Source organism: Carassius carassius, chromosome 11, assembly GCF_963082965.1.
Source record: "Carassius carassius chromosome 11, fCarCar2.1, whole genome shotgun sequence".
Classification (NCBI taxonomy): domain Eukaryota; kingdom Metazoa; phylum Chordata; class Actinopteri; order Cypriniformes; family Cyprinidae; genus Carassius; species Carassius carassius.
The window spans coordinates 5710951-5731484 of record NC_081765.1 but is presented as its reverse complement, the minus strand read 5'-3'; the positions used below and the strand labels follow the sequence as shown (position 1 = coordinate 5731484).

At 39.4% G+C, this 20534-nt stretch overlaps 1 protein-coding gene across 1 annotated transcript in view; it reads left to right on the top strand.

Moving 5' to 3' along the window:
* The first annotated feature begins 11096 nt into the window (after window positions 1-11096).
* The window catches only part of LOC132152669 (dual 3',5'-cyclic-AMP and -GMP phosphodiesterase 11A), an 85965-nt gene continuing 76527 nt past the window's right edge, over window positions 11097-20534 (top strand). The window contains exons 1-2 of the mRNA XM_059561457.1: window positions 11097-12133; window positions 13871-14029. Of these exons, the coding sequence (XP_059417440.1) occupies window positions 11327-12133; window positions 13871-14029 (966 nt within the window). The 5' untranslated portion in view covers window positions 11097-11326. The remainder of the gene's footprint in view (window positions 12134-13870; window positions 14030-20534) is intronic.

Genomic DNA, 20534 nt, shown 5'->3' with positions numbered 1-20534 from the left:
CAAGATATAATTAGATAGGCCTTGATGCCAGGAACCAAGGGCCTGGCTGAGCAGCACACACACATTTTCACTATACACAACAAAACTTTTTAGCTTATAATCAGTTACAAATGTATATGTTACATGCATGTTGTCTCTATGTTTCCCCATTACATTAGTCTAGTTACCATCGTTTATTTGTATTAGTTAAGCTCGAAATGCTAATGTACAGGTGTATAGATGTATCACTGATTTACAGTTTTTCCTCAATCGATTTGGTACATTTCTCCAAACTCCGGTAACAGCTCTCAAAACAGTTAACACAGCAAACTAAAACACTCAGGTCGGCAAAACAGTCAAGTATCCACTAGACAGTGAAACAGCATTGTATTCTAGTAATGCATTTTTTTTTAATTCAATATTAATATCAAAACTACATGTATTCTGATTTGATAGATTCATCTGAAGATACACAAAGAAATTAAAATACATGTTTTCCCATCAAGTTCTTGAATGAGGAGCTTAGGTGTATAACAATGAGTGGTCACCCCACAAAAAAAATAAAATAAATAAAAATAAACCCCAACAACCTGAATTCACTGAATCAATTAATCAATCTGGCCAGAGAATTATCAACAATCACAGCAAATATTTTCACAAGTCATGCATTGTGAAAAAAAAAAAAAATAGTCTTGATTGCGTCCCATCCTTGACATGCTGGTTATCTCCACAGGCCTCTTCCATCACTTGAAGACTTACTTGGTTGTAAAGGGTTGCGATCATGTACTTTCCATCTCCAAGAGGAGAAGAATTCCTCAGTTGGATTCAGGAAAGGAGAATATGGTGGAAGGAACACCATCCTGAAGAGTTGGCGATTGTCAAACCACTCTCGCACTAGTGCCGAATGGTGGAATTGGACATTGTCCCAAAACTACAAAATTCCACACCATTTGCTCCTGATCACCCTGCGGAAAGAGGATTTCATTGAGGTTTAAAAAAAAAAAAAAAAAAACAGCCACCACCACACCTTTGCGGTGTTGTATGGTCCCAAGACAGCATTGTGTGCCACAACACCAGTTGTAGAAATTGTGGCACAGAGAGTGATGTTGCCTCCTGGTTGTCCAGGTACATTGACTACATGTAGCACAATGGCCAATCACATTTTGCCACCTTTTCTTTTTTTTGTGAAAACTGAAGCTGGATTCATCAATATACAGGTACTCAGGAGTTGCACTGATATTCAACACAAAGATTCTCTAGAGTAAAAAACACACAAAAAAGCTACAATACAGTAAACACAGCCGAGTAGTAACGGATTACATGTAATCTGGATTACGTAAATCAGGTTCCAAAACTCAAGTACTTGTAGTTAGAGTAAACTACTTTTTAAAATACTCGTAATCAGACCACAGTTACTTTTTTGTGGATTACAGTACATATTATTTGCACAATGGTAATAAGTCATTCACAATTCCTTGAGTCTAAGTTTCTTTTTTTTATGTTTATATTTTTTCCTAATAAACCTGCCGTTTATTTCCCAGAATTTGGCCCCATTTCTGTCCACAGGGTGTAATTTTATTAAAAACTAATTAAATCTATACATTTTAGCACCACTAATTAGTATAAACAAAAACAAGCCTAGACTTTTTTTATGGCTGCTCTTATTAATGATTTTAACACATTTTATTGGTGTTTTGTGGTACATTATCTGAGTTTTGGTGTTGTCCGCCGCCAGAGTTTTCACATGTCATGCCATATGTCACAAAAAAAAAACATTTATCACAAAAAAAAAAAAATGCATATTAATTAAATGTTACCTGAACTAATAAACTACATGAACAAATTAAGCATGCATACACACATATATGCGCATTTTGTACTTTATTTTGCTTAATTTTTACCTCTCTAATGGTTTAGCCATCATTACCAACACACTCTGCATAAAGGCACTTTCCAACCCCCCCCCATCAAAAGTTTTTGGTAGCCATGGTAACCCAATTTCACAGTGGAGCACATGGATTTTCAAGCTGCAAGACTGATGCCTTGATGTCCAGAAAAGTAAATCTACTCTTTATTCTTTGTGTTGGGCATGTACACTTATGCGTCATTACAATGTGTCGTATTTCTGTATTTTTTTTATATTTTTGGATTATTTGTATCACTTTAATAGTGAAAACCCATCAAGTTCTTGAAGATGAAAATGTGTACATTACACATAGAAAGCTAGCTACACTTGCTAAGTCATCATCTTTTCTAGTAAGGCTATTTTTTTATACATATACAAAAGTGTCATTACCAGCACATTACAATTTGTGCTGGTAATGACAGGTTGTGGTGGTGATGACGGCAGATACATTAAACACTGTTCTATAAAGAATCTGTGTTGAATACGTTATCTTAAATGAATATACATTTACCAATTAAGTCACTATATTTTAAATATGCGTTTGTTTTTAGAATACTAAATTAATTCATTATAATTGTTGTGTTTAGGTGTGACATGGCTCCAAAAGCAGCTGCCCAAAGGTCAAAATCTTACAGAAAATGTCTGAAAGATGATCCTGAGAAATATGCACAGTATCTGCAGAGGGAGTAGAAGAGAAACAGGAAAATTGAAATCGGTTTCCTTATTGAGCACGCGATGAACACAGATATGAAAAAAGCGATGGAAAGTTAAAAAAACAAAAGGAAGAGAGCGAAAGACAGAGAGAGAAAAAAATAGGGAGAAAGAAAATTATCTGTCTGACTCAGGAGAAATCAACACTAAGCGCAACAGCACACATAAAGAAACAAACATATTGCGGTAGAAAAAAAAATGTTCTGTATAATACTGCAGGAGTGATGTTTTTCAGACTTTCAGCTCGATTGCAAATGTGATATAGATTTTATACATCTTCAGTTAAACAAGTAATATTAACTGACTTACATTTTAGACACATTATGGATTGTTTTTGTTCCATTTCAAACAAAAATAGTCCTAAGCAAAGCCAAAGCAGAACAGTCGCACATCTCCGAGCAACACACAACAGTCTTTCGTTACTAAATGATTCATTTTTAAATGAGTCAATCATTCAGTGAGCCATTTCTAAAAACGGTTACTTGCTTCATTTATTGACTGAATCAGCCGTTTGAACGAATCGGTTGAATCAGTGATTCACTCATTAAGACAGTGACTTGTCATACGGATTTCATTTTAATAATAACCATAATGTCTTATTCTAATTTAATGTATTGATAACATGCAAGAATTCAACGTAAATGACATTTAAATCGGTTTAGGAAAATATTTTCCTTTATAAAGTTATAAAATGTAACAGCAATCAATTGGCGGAAAATATAAAAAATACACTGATTAAAGTAATACCTGATAGAGCACTGATGAGACTGCTTCAGAATAACTACATTTGTGCCGAAAAAAGACAAACAAACAAATAAAACACACTCCCCCCCCCCCCGGACAAGTAACTTTTTTACTCTGACAAGTGAATGATTTACTTGTCCGAAGGACAAGTTCATGTAAAACAATGTCGAGCCATGTATTAGCAATGTTATTGCTGTGAGTTTCATCCTCTTTAATATTCATTTTTGTAATGTTGTAATTGTTTGTCTTTCCTAATTGTTACTTTGCACTTAAAATGGTTTGAGATGGATAGAAATGTCATCCCTGTGTGAGTTTAGTCTTTTTCAAAATTCATGTTCGCAATGTAGCTATATTGTTTGATGTTTTTCATTGATACGTTCTTATTAACCTCCAGTGTTTTTTTGTTGTCTTTTTTTATTAAATATTTTACTTTGTGATATTGTGGTCAATTTCATGTTCTTCAATATTGGTTTTCTAAATTTACTTAATTATAAGTAAATAGGCTTTAAAAATCATAAGATGTGATTGTTTTTTTTCAGTGTTACTAGCAAACTCTAACAGCAAGGTAAATTAGTGTTAGTATTTTGTAAGTATTAACTGTCAATATATTGCACTTGAAAAAGCTATTGTGGCTCTTTTTGGTGAAAATAAAAATTAAATATATATTCTTAAATATATATATTTTTAAAGTACTAGATTAGGCTAACTGAATATGTGATATCAAATAAGGGTTTGCAAAAATGTAATCCCAAAGTAATCAGATTATGTTACCAAAAATGTGTAATCTAAGAGACTATATTACTGATTACAAAGTTTCTCACAAATTTTCTCATTACAAATTCTTACAGTAATCTGTAATCAGTAACTGATTACAGTTCATAAGTAATCTACCCAGCTCTGACAGTAAGTTAGTGTCTTACAGTAATAGCATTGATTGCGGTCAATACTACTGTGAAACTGAAGTTAGTTCACACTTTGAAGCAGCAGTATACAAAGATATACCTACATCTTTTCAATTACAGTAACAGAACAGTTTATGGACACATCATTTAAGAAAAATATATCTGTGTAGACAGTAAAAGTGCAGTAATTGGGTTGCACATACTTGAACAAACGGAAATGCAGCTCCTGCTTAATCTGTTCATGTACTTTATTAGTTCAGGGAACATTTAATTAATATGCATAATTGAAGCCACTGTGGATGTTTATATTGGGCTGAACTCTCTGCACAGCTTCTCTCAGTGAGAGGCCATGATTTATGACATGGTCAAGAAGTGTGACTCTGATTTCATTTGAAACATGGGTGTACCCTATACTTCTACATCTCCTCTCTCCACTTACACCTTGCACTCCTATTCCACTCTGTCCATTTCTTCTTATATTTTCCACTCTCTCTTTCCACTATACTTTTGCCCTCCAATTTATCCATCTCTTCTCCTCTTCCTACCTCCTCAGCTCTTCTTGCTCTTTCTCCATCTCCTCTTCCTTCTCTACCCTGTCCACCACCTCTTACACCTCTTCCTTTCCCACTGCTGATATTTCTTCTTTTGTCTTTTCTCCTCATTCATCTTCTTTGTTGTTTTTCTCTTCCCCTTTTGTAGTTGTTGTAACTAAGCCGCCTCTGTGAACAATTAGGAAATTGGCTTTTTTGTGTTGGGTGGATTACTAACTCATCAGATATCAATTTGGGGTTAATTGAGGACATATGGTGTGGACCTGACTATTTTACAATTCACAGAGTTTTGATTGTGTTTTGAAAATGGTACAAAAATGCTTGTGATCTTTTTGAAGACCAATGAAAAAGCTGCAAATGTTTTTTTTTCCCTGATGTATTAAAGATTTGGTTGGCTGTATGAACTGCTGTGATAACATTAGGGAATTTTGTGCACAGTGTTTTGAGAAAATTATGCTTTTGATTTGTAATTTGTGTAACATGAAGGAGAATTTACTATCTGTTTAGGACAATTACAAAGTGTACAGATCACTATTGCTGCAACTACACATTATCGTCAGGGGAGGTCAAAAGTAAAACATCCTTATTAAAAGTCTGATGGTATTGTGTCCTTGGCATGTAAAAACAGTACACCTTAAAGGCAGGGTAGGTAAAAAAAATGTATAAAAAAACTTTTTTTCCAAATTTGTTTAAACTTTATTTATATATCAATACATAATTAAAATGTAAGTACTCTGAAAAAGAAAGTATAAAAATCGAGTGACTGTAGACCTCTCACGACTGTTTTAAAGACAGCTCATTATTTCCATTCACTCCACCCCCTCCTTTCTGGGCTCCTTCCAAAGCCTCTACTACGGCTCACTAAGTAATGTTATGTTAGCTATATTACGCAGCTACGTGTGCTAATGACACATGCTTCATGAAAAAATATGTATGATCAAAATACACTTTTCTTGTACTGTTACTGTCTTCCTTTTTTTGCCTGGTTTGCCTTCACTAACTGCATAGGCTGGTACTGTGAATTTTGCTTGCTGTTTCTCTGCCATTGTTTTGGTATTCCTAGGATCCGTGCCTGTTGAATTCCTCAAATCAAACGTGCACGCGCAAGTGGGCAGGTCATGTGTGGCAAAAGGGTGGTTGCCATGGTTGCGAGAGAGTGACAGTCGCCTAAGCCAATCCTATGTTTCGTCCCGAAATGGAAATAATGAGCTGTGTTTAATACAGATTAAACGGTCTAGAGTCACTCGATTTTTATACTCTTTTTATCAGAGTACTTACATTTTAATTATGCATTGATATATATAGAAAGTTTAAACAAATTTGGAAGAAAGTTGTTTATACATGTATTACCTACCCTGCCTTTAACAAAAAGCAAACTTTAATTAACAGCAATTCATCACAAATTATTTGAGATTCTTAGTTCTGAAAATGGCTTAACTCACTAGTGGGAGTGGGACTGGGACTTTAGTTGGGAAGACAATTTATACTTTTTTGAATATAGTAGAGGCAGGAAATTGTACTCTGTCTGGGACTGTATGTCCCTCCCCCGAGCAGATTTTTTTGTCTCACCTTTTTCTAGATCGACACTGCCAGTTACCATACTGCTGGCGAGTCTGATATTGTGTTCTGTGAACTTCGCCGGCGGATGATGTTGGCATCATTTGCCTGTTATTGATGCTTTGTACACCAGGCGTCGATGGCCGAAACAAAGTGCGATATTCAGATTCAGTTTCTGAGTGTAGTTGAGCAGAAGGCGACATTGGATTCAACTGAATTAGCAATTGATGTAATAATAGTGGGCGAAGCAAGAACATTTAGCAAAATGCTAATTGCTTCACTTGAATTGTACGATCGCTGTCCATGTTTGCAAATGCGGATATTACAAAGGTTACTTCCATTTAAACGACTTCCTTTTGCATTGAAATGCCTTCCCTTTGCACTGAAAAGTTAACGCACATCCACATATGAAATCACTTGCATATACTATAGGGTTAGTTCAGCCAAATTTTTTAATTATGTCATTAATGACTCACCCTCATGTCGTTCCAAACCCGTGAGACATCCGTTCATCTTCAGAACACAGTTTAAGATATTTTAGATTTAGTCCGAGAGCTCTCAGTCCCTCCATTGAAGCTGTGTGTACGGTATACTGTCCATGTCCAGAAAGGTAAGAAAAACATCATCAAAGTAGTCCATGTGACATCAGAGGGTCAGTTAGAATTTGTTGAAGCATCGAAAATACATTTTGGTCCAAAAATGCAAAAACTACCACTTTATTCAGCATTGTCTTCTCTTCCGTGTCTGTTGTGAGAGAGCGTTCAAAACAAAACAGTTGAATGATATCCGGTTCGTGAACGAATCACTCGATGTAACCGGATCTTCTTGAACCAGTTCAACAAATCGAAACCAAATCCACATGGCATTTCATACTATCTAGTATCAGGCCTTCGTTTTTGTGTGGCCATTTTGAGATTTATGCAGGATTTATTGATTTTCTTTGCCAATTTTAAAAAAATGCTCTCTGTAGCGGTCACGTGTGTGTTTTATTTTATTTTGTGTTACTTTTTATTAATTTTTTTGACATTAAGAAAAAAATATAGATTTCTTTTCGCATTTCCCGTTCATTTCAATGTGGCGTCATATTGACCCCAAATACTAGATTGGTAATTTATTATTATTTATTTTTTAACATACCTTCAGAACAACCAAATCAACCCCAGTTTATTATTATTCATTTTTTTAATGTTAATATAGATTGAAAATGTAGAAAAGTCACAATCTTATTCCACTGAGATGAAAGGAACTTTTTTCTTTATGAAAAAGTTGATTGGGGTCATATTATCAGATTGAGGGTTAAGAATAGAGCATTACAAATAAAATGCATTGTTATGACAGTGCTGCTGGCAGCTACAAGAACCAAATCAGCCCGTTGTTGAAGACACGGTGCCAAATTTCCATGAACAACCTGTCTGAAAACATGATTCGCCATGTTTTATTATCTGTAATTGAAATGATTGACACAAGAAAGCAGATGCATCTTTATTAGATCTGGATGATCTGCTGGGACTCATGTCTTTGTCCTTAATTTTGCTCTCTGTTAGATTCTCAGTCCAGCTGAAGATTTAGACAAGCTGTTTTTTCCACAGCCAAGTGAGTGGCTTTTCTCTCTGTTCTAAAGGAGCAACAAAAGACAGCCAAGGCTGCTTGATATCTTAAGATATTACCTCCAGCAATACACAAGGACTCATGGAGAGCAGATCAAGATGGAAATCATGGAGCCAGCCGCACCCCTCCACACACAGAAGTAGACACACACACACACACACACACACACACACACACACACACACACACACACACACACACACACACACACACACACACACACATGTATTAAGGGGACATTCCTTCGGCATAATGGTTTTTATTCTGTATAAACTGTATATTGTATCACCCTAAACCGCTTACAGGAAACTTTCTGCATTTTAAGATTTTCAAAACTTTTTAAGCTTATTCCTCAGGGGGACCTAAAAAATATCCTCACAAGGTCAAAATGCACTGGTATTACTATCCTGTGGGGACATTTGGTCCCCAAAATGTGAGAAGTACCATGTACACACACACTTTTATAAAGATCACGTGTCTCTCAGCTCGTGTATCAGTCTCTCAGATTTACATACAAGTGAAGATGTGGGGGAGGCGCTCCTTTCCCCCCAATGAGGTCCTCCAGGAAAAAGGAGGCCAGTGAGGAGCAGTGCAAGGGTGAAGGTCTGGAATTCATGCCAGTTTTCAGGACGTTTGACCGACATGTCCAACAACCAATGTCGCCACAATAACAGAAAACTTTCCACTTTTGTGTCCCATATGCATCAGACGATGTTCAGCCAATGGTCCAAGGGCATGACGTCTGAGGCTGAGACTAACAGTGAATCAACAGCCTGGTTCAGTGCTGACGGCTTGTGGAGAAACTAAGTAGTGTAAAACAATTCAGAGCACATGTGCTAGCTGCGGTAGGTTACATTGTATGGTTACAAAAGAGGTGGTCCATGTACAGTACACACATACAGTTCTGATTTTCTGTCAGCTCTTTCATTCTGCAGACGGAGTAGAAACAGTGAGTCTGTCTGTAGTTCAGAGTTTAGCTCATCCTGTGATCTGCTTCTGCAAATGATTCACTTGAGTTTCTGATTCACTTTAAATTTCAGATGGAACAGAAGTGATGCGTACCCTCCCCTCATTCAAGTACGCATAATTATAATAACTATTATTTTCTGACATTGTTTTTATCTTTCAATAATGAGATGTATTAAGTAAAGAACAAACTCTGTTTTGAGTGTGATTTTGTTGAGGGTCACATGATCCTAAAAGCTGAAGGCAGATGTGTGGTTTAATTATTTCTTGTTCTACAGAACTGGACACTGCCACATTATAGGAAAATTGACACACTGGGGGAGAATTGGGAAAATGCAGTCCTTTGTGTACTGTATTTTTATTAGTATTATTATTATTATTGCAAGTTCATAAACTTCATAAATCTGTCTAGATTTGTTGATGTTTTCAGTTCAGGTTTATAAGTTGTTTAATTTTGCTATTGCTCATAGTCTAGTCATCTGTTATCCTGCTAAGTAAAAGATATTGAATTTTATAATCCATACTGTTACAATCTTTAATTATTACTTAGGTTTATGCATACACATTACCTGTCACACACACAGAAAAAAAAAAAGTTCTCCCGTGACTTATATTAATCACTTTTTCCTCATTGGGAAGGCCTCACATACTGTCCAGTTTTGGTACTTTTGTCCTTCGTGAACAGTTGTTTTTGCGTAAAACTACTGGACGAGACCCACTGTAGCTCTAAACTCAGTTGTGTATTTCAGATGCATCACAATCTCATCATCTTCATCATCAGAGAAACTGCTATCAATCACCTAAATGATTAACTAAATGCATGATAGAGGATTGTGCAGAGATTTTACTGGAGCTTGTTCTTCCCCACTGTTTCCATTCTGTGTTTTACTTTATGTATTTATTTGTGTTCAATGATGTGATTGTGCTTTAAACATATTTACCAATAAATCTTTGGAGCGCTCAAAGTGTGAAACTTGTCCTCTCCATTTCCCATTGAGTCGCCTTTTGGAAACCCTGTCGAATTTATGGGAAAATGTAGCTTATTTACTACTTAAAATTATACTGGATACATAAAAAAGGAAATGTGTCACATTTGCCCAAGTGAAATGGATTAATAATAAAACTCCAATATTAAGAGTTCAGTAAAGGGATTAAACATATGCAGAAAGAATAAAGGGAATGCACGCTATGCTTTGTATTTAGACTATAGTAGAGCACATAAAGGCCAGAGAATGTTCTATGATATGTTCTAGTCCGCCCCAACATGATTCAGCATACCGACAGGTTGATAAATTAATTTGACACAAATATGTAAGCCTGTAGTAAAATGGGCTTAAAGGCATTGTGTAATCAAAAAATTCTAGTACAAAGATTGTAATAGACAAATTATGATAGGCCTATGGACTACACTTGTCATTTCTTCTTGTAGATTGCATGTTGTATCTCAGTTGACATCATTATCCTACTGTTAGTGGAACGATGTGATGACAAGCAGAGACTTCATTATACTGCCGACAGACGTAAAGTAATGTGTATATGAGCGAGCGCATACTAATAACTCAGCCCTCAGACCCAGATTGTTAATATCACGAAACGGGAAAAATTATGTTTTAGTGACAGCTTACATAGATTACTATCATGAATATTTATGAGGTGCTGCTGAGAAAAGCGCCAGTTGCAAGTTGATGTAGTTTATGAACTCTGTCTACAACTGTTCACTTTTTTTTTTGTTACTAAAGGTCTCCCCAAGGAACTCCCTCACTTCTATTTATGTGAGAAAATTAAGTTTCGAGGGTTTATTCATGCTTTCGGACAGTTTCAGAACTCATTTTGTCCACTAGAGGTCGATCGAGCTGCAAATTTAGGGAAATGTTGAATTAGTGATATAGTGTGTGTGTGTGTGTGTGTGTGTGTATATATATATATATATATATATATATATATATATATATATAATAGTGGAATGTGGACTTGTGCACATAACAAATAAATAAGGGGTTATTTAACTAATTAGAGAAATTGTATTTAAGAAAATACAAGCGAACAAATAAAATAGATACCTTACATTGATTGTGACATAATAATCACGAAAGGTTTGAAACGTCATTAAGACTGCATTTCCCAGCGCCCTCCGAAGAGGATGAAGGCAGCAGGACTGCGTGATCGTGTCGTCAGTGATGCACCTGCGAGGCGCTCTGTCGCATCATCTCTCTGGCGCTGCTTTAGAATGAACGGAAGCGCACGAACCGCCGCGACGCAGAATTCTAACAGAATGAACGCTGAACGCACGAGGACCGCGTGCGCGCTTCTCGCGGAGGATCTGTTGTTTTAAGTTCGAGATTGATTCGTCCACTCACATAAATGACCGTGCAACACGCGCGTCTCTCTCATTTTATTTACAGATGACCGTGGCTGCAGCAATGGCAGGGTCAAATATGGTATTTTCCGAAGTTGAAAGTTTTCTAGACGAGCACCCGGAATTATTAGAGGACTATCTGAACAGAAAAGGCAAGGCAAGAGTGGTGGAAAAGTGGCTTAAGAACCATCACGCGAATAAAACTCCGGCGAACTCCAGCGCGGAGGCGGAGAAAGCGGCGAACGCGTGCAGCAAAGACAGCTGGGCGAGCAGAAGCGACGGGCTGCAGAGACGAGCCTCGCAGAAAGAGCTGAGGAAAACCTTCGCCAGGTCTAAAGCCATCAACGCCAACAGGACTTACGACGAGCACGTGAACTCCAGAGCACAGGAGCCGCTGACCAGCATGAGGAGGCGCGCGCTGCTGCGGAAAGCCAGCTCTCTGCCGCCGACCACCGCACACATCCTCTCCGCGCTGCTGGAGTCCCGGGTCAACATCCCCCAGTATCCCTCCACAGCCGTGGACTACAAGTTCTACCTGAAGGAGCACAACGAGAGGGAGTTCTTCCTGGAGCTCGTCAAAGACATCTCCAACGACCTGGATTTGACCAGTCTGAGTTACAAGATCCTGGTGTTTGTGTGCATCATGGTGGATGCTGACCGCTGCTCCCTGTTCCTGGTGGAGGGACCGTCCAATAAAAAGACTCTGGTGTCCAAGTTCTTTGACGTTCACGCTGGAACCACAGTGTTGCCCTCTCTCAGTAACTCAGATGAGGTGCAGGTGCCCTGGGGAAAGGGCATCATTGGATATGTGGCTGAACATGGAGAAACTGTCAACATTCCCGATGCATATCAGGTGAAAGCAGGGATACAGTGTTTCTTGTCCGAAACAAAATCACACGACTAATTACCAACACAACCAGAGTTGTAATGGGATCCAGTCAAATAAGATCCTGCTGGATGAAGTGAAATTAACATTCTTTTTAATTCATTATAATTGAATTTTTATAGGATTCTTTTGAATTCCTTCAGCCCTTTAAGGGTGGTTTAGGAAAACGTAGAATTTTTACTATAGGATCCATGGTGAGGTCATTCACAGAATACATATTTTTTACATATGGAAAATTAATTATCTAGACAGGCACGTCTTTTATTTGTTATTGATGGTGAAACTCAACATTCCTGATGCATATACTTAAAGATTGGTTCCAAATAATTATCTAAATTCCCTTGGGATGAGGGTAACCCTAAGTTATTTTTTTTATATATATTTTTTGATTAAGTACATTTTCCCATATGGATAATAAATGATCAGATAGACAGGAAAGTATTGTACTTTTATTGGTGGTGAAACTCAACATTCCCAAGGCCTCTTAAGTGTAGCAGGTATAAAATATGACAGAAGTTCTGTGATAGTTTGAAACAGATGTAAAGGGAGTTAAGTTGACATTGAAATTCCTATTTTTCATGTTTTGTTTATAGATTGGTTCCAAATAATCATAGAAATTCCTTTGAGATCAGGAAAATGATTTTACTATATAATAGGATCCATGGTGAGATCCATCACATTCCATTTTCCCATGGAGATCATTATTTGTCACATAGACAGGAAAGTATTGCCAGTTATTGATAGTGAAAAGATGCTATTGGATGAAGAAAAATTAATGTTGTAAACTGAGAAAAAAATGAATGTTGTAAACTGAGAGACAGTAGTAATCAAGTAACTCTTGGAACTATTTCTTAGTGTTAGGAAGCATTAGTATATTTTGACTATTGCATCTATGGCAGGGTCACTCACATGACATTTTCCCATAAGTATAATGACTTGTCACACAGACAACAGAGTATTTTATTGTGACCATAAGTGACGTTTTTGGTTCGATTATTCCCTGAGATCCATAAAAGTCCACAGTGAAATAATGAGTTGTGTGAGAGTATCTGAATATTGATTACTGAATCGATCAGCTCAGACAAACTCCATCCTCTCCGTTCTACAGTTATAGTCCTGATACTGTGGTGATGATGATAATGTTGATACCAGCTCGCAGTTCTCTAATTAGTCTGTCAATCTGCATTTGCCTTTTCATTTAGCAAGCAGAGCAGATCATTAAAACTGAATTATTTATACCAGTAAACTCAGCATTTCAGAGACCATTCAAACGCCAGACGGAAACATGTGCATGAACAATGCAAACATGGCTCAGCATGAACATTATTAGTTTATAATAATTAAAAACACTTTCATTAATAAGTCATTAACTGAATTATATATAAATAGCTACATATATGATATACTTCACAATATAAGTAAAAACTGCATTTTTTATTTTTGAAGAAATAAATGCAGCCTTGGTGAGAATAAGAAAATCTTAAAAATCTTAATCTTTCGGTAGTGTGTTGATAAAGCAGTGCAGACCAGAAATATTCCTCTCCAGGTAGGGTGAGTGATATGTTTCTGTCACTTTCTGTATATTTTTGCAGTTCTTTTCAGAGCAATGACACACTTCCCCTCTAATTAGGTTGGCTTCTCCTAACAGTTATTATAAGTGCTCCCATTCAGCCGAGAGTGACTGTCTCCTGTCCTCTTTTGTAGGACCATCGTTTCAGTGATGAGATTGATAAACTCACCGGATATAAAACCAAGTCTCTGCTGTGCATGCCCATCCACAACAGTGATGGAGAGGTCATCGGGGTCGCACAGGCCATCAACAAGAGTCCCAATGGAGCACTTTTCACTGAAGATGATGAAAAGGTACCGCACGCACATGCTCTGTAACAACGGTTTAATCACTGAACCTTATTTTAATACATAATATTTTTACTATTCTGGTCTATGTGCTTCTATGATGCTTCTGTAAACACTTGACTTGAATGGTTTAACATGAGACATGGAAACAAGTGGTGAGTTTCTTGGATTTTAAAGTGATACAGCAGGTAATATCACCAGCAAAGCATTTATACATAACGATGTTGATTTTTAGAAGGTAGCTGTCTGAGATGGTGAACAGGAACGTTGATTTGTCTAACATTAGCAACACGTTATTAGCTGTATGATAACATGTTCAAGCCAAAGGCTAATGATATCAATCAACATTATGTGTCTGAAGTTGTAGAGAATGATGCATTAATTGCATGACCATTCTGATGCATGGACTTGTAGACAGCCCTCTAAATTTTTCTTCCTCTTTTTTGGGAGGGAGTCATTTTCTGATTCCAACATATATGGCTGAGTTGATCCAATATTGCCACGTGTCATTGTGTAGCGATTATTACTTTAGAGTGAAAGTACTGTAGGACAGCTAGTCCGAACTGGTCTGACTGAATGGAGGCGGTGACTAGTTTGCATATACAGTACATCCGCATTTGCTAAACGAGGTAAGTGTAGAGTTATACTCGAGCCATTTTAAGACATAAAGAAATTATTTACATGGGAAACTAGGTTTAAATATGTGTGATTATCAACGAGGAATTTATGGGATTAAATTAGTGACGGGACTTTAATGTTCATTCTAATTCTATGAAAACAGCCACAGCTATAACAACAATGACACAGAAGAACAATATTGTTTGAGTCTCTTTCAGAATGATTTTGCTCAGTTGAACAATAAAAACATTGAGAGAATTCAGTCAACTTTAAAGAGCCCAAACATTTAAAGCGGCAGACAAAATCAACTGTACTGTATGGACAAAGGTATTGGGACACACCTCGTAGTTATTGAATTCAGATGTTTCAATCAAACCCATTGCCACATGTGTATAAAATCAAGCATGTGGCTGTGCAGTAAGCATTTACCAATATTTGTGACCCATGCTGGCAAAATGAGTCAGTATGCGGACAGGCTAATTTCGAGCTGCAGGCAAAAAAGTAAAAAAATAATCGATTTTTGAGGTTTTCATAAAAATGAAATCATTAAGCCCTCATCTAGCGATCACAATGGTCCAAATAATAATTTTAGATCTTTAATTACCTTTATTTGTATGTTTTCCGAGAGGAGTACCTCACTCGTTTCTCGTGCTGACTGTCATCCACAGCGCCCGCATAAAAGCCTGATGAAAATGCACAGAATTACAGAATTTAAGTATTCACGCAAACATAATGTGTTAGTCTTAAGTTGGAGAACTGTTGGGGAAAAACATCCGATGTGTAACATTATATTAGATCTGTGCATTACAGTAGGTAATGTTAATCTAACAATAAAAGAAAAGAGGGAATCACTCGCTGCTCTTGATTGAACTGCTTTTGTAGTTTTAATAAACAGAACTTTTTTTTGTTTTAATTTCAGACTTTTTACGTTTGATTATTTGTCTTTCTTACTTGAATGCTTTTGTGTAAATGTAAAATAAAAAAGGCAATGTATTATTATTTTGTTTTTTTTTCTTATATTTGTATGTTTTGTATTTGTATGTTTTATATTTATATATTTTTTTTATCTGTTATTATTTATAATGACAAAGATAAAATAAAAAATAGCTGTATTGTGATTATTAACATAGTAATTACTATTAAGATAAGAACTGGAGGAAAAGATGCAACGTTGCTCTGTGATTTTGCTTTGGAACCTTCAGGAAAACTTTCAATACATCATTATGAAAGTCTTTTAATGGAGAATGTGAACATAAAAAAACTAACTCTAACCCATTTTTGAAAATGTGCTCATTGTGACTCATTTTGCCAGCACTGGTCACATTTGTGGCGGGGGTCGTTCTGAAGAGTTCAGTGTATTCAAGCATGGTTCTTTCATAGGATACCAATAAATCAGTCTGTGAAGTTTCATCCCTGTTAGATATTACACAGTCAACTGTAAGTGGTTTTATCAGAAATTGAAAGCACTTGGGGACAGCAGAGACTGATCATGTAAAGTCAGAGCGGGTCACTGAGTGCTGAGGCACATGATGTGTTAAAGTCACCAACGCTCTGCTGATTCCAGAACTGAAGAGCTCCAGACTTCCACTGGCGTTAATATGAGCTCAAAAAACTGGGTGGAAGGAGCTTAACGAACGAGCAGCTGCATGCAAGCCTCACATCACCAAATACAATGGCACATGTCAGATGGAGTGCAGTAAAGCAGCCTGCACTGGACTCTGGAGCAGTGGAAACCTGTTCTGTGGAGCGACGAATCACACTTCTCTGTCTGTCAGTCTGATGAGCGAGTCTGGGTTTGACAGATGCCAGGAGAACATTCCCTGTGTGACTGCAACTTGGTGGAGGAGGGAAAATAGCATGGGGCTGTTTGCCCTTTATGTGGTTTATGTGGTCCGGCATCAGTGCCTTTCCTTAGCTTATAATAAACAGAATGATATTGGTGTAGACACTAATATAGGTACTGTTATAGTCATCGTTCTCGGTGTGAATGGGCTTTAACATGGTGCAAACCCCTGCACACACTCACACTCACAGAAGCACTTTTCTTTTCTTAATTCATAAATATTATATAAAAATTTGGTTTTATTATGAGATGTTTGGCAGAATGAGTTACTGTTACTTAAAAACGAGTAGGTTCTGTAATTCCAAAAATAACAAAAACACACCACAAAAGTGTCATAAAAATAGTCTTTATGATTGTTTGCTGGCATGGATCACATAGACTACTTTTATGATGCTTTTACAGACATTTTGGGGGATTTTATTTTGAGAGTTTGGCAGTATAATCACCATTATACCTAAAATCTCATTTTGTGTTTCACAGAAGAAAGAATAGTATATGTGGTTGGGATAATAAGACAAATAGAGTGTCCAGAAATGTATCATAGCTGAATTATTATTATTATTTTTTATTATTGATTACAGTGTTTGAATTCCCAGGTAAAAGTACTGTAGCAAGTCCGTTGGAGGAAAGGAAGAGGACAAAGGGGTCGGCTGGACTGCTGACGTATTTATTTAACAAATATAAAATTAAAGTTCACAAACACCAAATGGTGACTTCTATTCTGGCACGTTGGCACAACACTTCCGGTTTACTCTTTCCGGTTTCGGCTTCCGGTTCGCGTCAGCAGTCCGTCTCTCTCTCCCTTGCTTCCGACTCTCCTGGCGTTTTATACTCTCTCTACGGCAATTACTAGAACAAGAAACAGGTGATGATAATTTCTGCCTAAACCACTCACTTACCGCTCGTCTCCTGATTCTCTCTCCCGCTGCAGACTTCGCTAAACCACGCCCCCCCTGCCACATACCCCCACCGCCCGACTCAGGCCGGGGAGCCATCCGGCCTGCAGCCCCCCCCCCCCCCCCATTTCTGGAGAGGAAGTTGGCCACCGCCATCTGAACACCCGGCCTGTGGATCACCTTGAACTTAAAAGGCTGAAGAGCTAGATACCAATGAGTGATCCGCGCGTTGGTATCCTTCATGCGGTGGAGCCACTGCAGCGGAGCGTGGTCCGAACAGAGGGTGAACTCCCGTCCCAGGAGATAATAGCGGAGGGTGAGGACGGCCCATCTGATGGCAAGGCACTCTTTCTCGATGGTGCTGTACTTAGCCTTTCTCTTCCGCTCCTCCTCCTCTATCTCCTGGGACAGGACTGCCCCCAGCCCCCTGTCCGATGCGTCTGTCTGCAACAGAAAAGGGAGAGAAAAATCAGGAGAGTGTAACAACGGCCCGCCACACAGAGCAGCCTTGACCTGAGTAAAGGCCTGCTGACACGGCTCCGTCCACTGGACCGTATCTGGCACCTCCTTTTTAGTAAGGTCAATCAAAGGGCTGGTGAGGTCCGAATAATTAGGAATAAACCGTCTATAATATCCCGCCAGCCCCAAGAACTGCCTTACCTCCTTTTTGGTCTTGGGACGTGGGCAGGTCGCAATAGCGGCTGTCTTATCAATTTGGGGACGCACCTGCCCATGCCCCAAGTGGAAGCCCAGATAACTTACTTCCACCCGCCCAATTGCACACTTCTTTGGGTTGGCCGTGAGCCCCGCTCCCCTCAGCGACCTCAGGACAGCCCTCAGATGCTGCATATGCCGCTGCCAATCATTACTAAATATAATGATATCATCTAGGTAGGATAGAATAGAATCCTGTCCATGAGGCGCTGAAAGGTAGCTGGGGCCCCGAACAAGCCAAACTGAAGGGTAACAAATTGGTGTAATCCAAACGGCGTTGTGAAAGCTGTCTTTTCTCTGGACAATGGAGACAAGGGTATCTGCCAATAGCCCTTTGTTAAGTCCAGTGTCGAATAAAAGCGAGCCGTGCCTAGCCGATCAAGCAACTCGTCAACCCACGGCATTGGATACGCGTCGAATTTCAACACAGCATTCACCTTGCGGTAATCCACACAGAAACGGACTGAGCCGTCCATTTTCGGAACTAAAACTATCGGGCTCACCCAGTTACTATTAGATTCTTCTATTACCCCCATGTCAAGCATAGCGCCTAATTCAGCCTGAACTACTTTTTTCTTGTGCTCAGGTAAACGATACGGCCGGCTGCGAACTACCACGCCCGGCTCGGTCTCGATATGGTGCTGAATCAGGTTAGTAGGGCCCGGTAGGGGCGAGAAGACGTCGGCAAACTCTGCCTGCAATTTCGTTAAATCAGTGAGTTGGGACAGCGAGAGGTGATCTCCACCTGGAGCCAGGGTGAGGGATTGTGGTTTGATATTCGCCTCTGGCCCGAGATCATCCTCTCCGCCAATCACCGTTGCCAACATGACTGATTCCGCCTCATTCCATTTTTTAAGGAGGTTGAGGTGGTAGATCTGACGGGACCCGTTCCTATCAGACCATATTACCTCATAATCGAGATCTCCGACCTGTCGTGCGACCTCGAACGGTCCCTGCCACTTAGCCATTAATTTGAAGCTCGACGTTGGGAGTAATACAAGTACTTTCTCTCCCGGTGCAAATTTGCATAGCCTAGTTCCCCTGTTATACAGCTGGCTCTGGCGGTCCTGGGCTTGTAACAAATTCTCCATTGATAGCCGCCCCAATGTGTGGAGTTTTGTTCTCAAGTCCAGCACATACTGAATTTCGTTTTTGCCCTTAAGTGTGCGATTAAATCGTTCGACCAGGCCGTCGGTTTGTGGGTGATAGACGCTAGTTCGAATCGACTTAATGCCCAATAATCCGTACAGTTCGCGTAGCGTACGTGACATAAACGCCGTGCCCTGATCGGTGAGGATTTCTTTTGGAACCCCCACCCGGGAGATAAGACGAAACAGAGCATCCGCAACACTTTAAGCGGAAATGTTGCGGAGGGCCACCGCTTCAGGATATCGTGTTGCATAATCAACTATGACTAGTGCAAAGCGTTGTCCTCGTGCCGATCGCTCTATTGGCCCGATGAGGTCCATACCAATTCTCTCGAAGGGGACCTGCATTAAGGGAAGAGGGCGCAAAGGCGCTTTTGGGGCGGCCGGTGGGTTTACCAACTGACATTCCGGACAAGACGCGCACCACCTGCGCACGTTGTCATGAATGCCCGGCCAAAAGAAACGGGCCATGAGGCGATTTAGTGTTGCTGCCTGTCCCAAATGGCCCGCCATAGGATTGGAATGAGCCGCGTGGAAAAGCATTTCCCTGCGGCCCTTTGGAATTAACAACTGGGTTGTATTCAATTTTTTCCGAGCGTCTTGGGTCACTCGATACAACCGGGCTTTTAAAATGGCAAAATATGGATAGGAGAGCGGGAGGGCAGGTTGGAGAGACTGGCCATCGGTGGCGCGGACCTGTTGAAACGCATGTTTTAGGGTCTCATCCTGAGACTGCTCCAGAGGAAAGTTATCACGCTCCGAGAGAATCATTCTCCCGATTTCGTTCGGTTCCCCTGAAGCAGAACCCAGCGGTCCTGGCTCAGTTTCCCCCACCTGTACCCGCGCGGTCTCCTTCCACGCCTTATTTCCCCAAGAGGCATCCGCACATAACGACCCCAATAAAACCGTAAACGTGGGCCAATTCGTTCCCAGGATTATCGGATGCCGGAGGTGGGGACTAACCGCCACCTCTACACTATGTTTTTGTCCTCGGGATTGAATTATAATTGGGACAACCGGATACTCCACCACATCCCCGTCTACGCACCGCACCTTAACCACGCAGCTTGTATCCAATGCCCCCGGTTGAATCAGGCTTTGATGGATTGAGGTTTGGTTACATCCTGAATCCACCAAGGCCGGATATGTACCCCCCTTGATACTCACTGGTATTTGGTACCTGCCAGCCTGACCGGGGGTGACCTGCGGGACGTCCGGGACCCGGATCATCGTCCCCACCTCCATCACTGGACACCTGTCCACGAAATGCTCCGGGTCCCCGCAACGCCAAC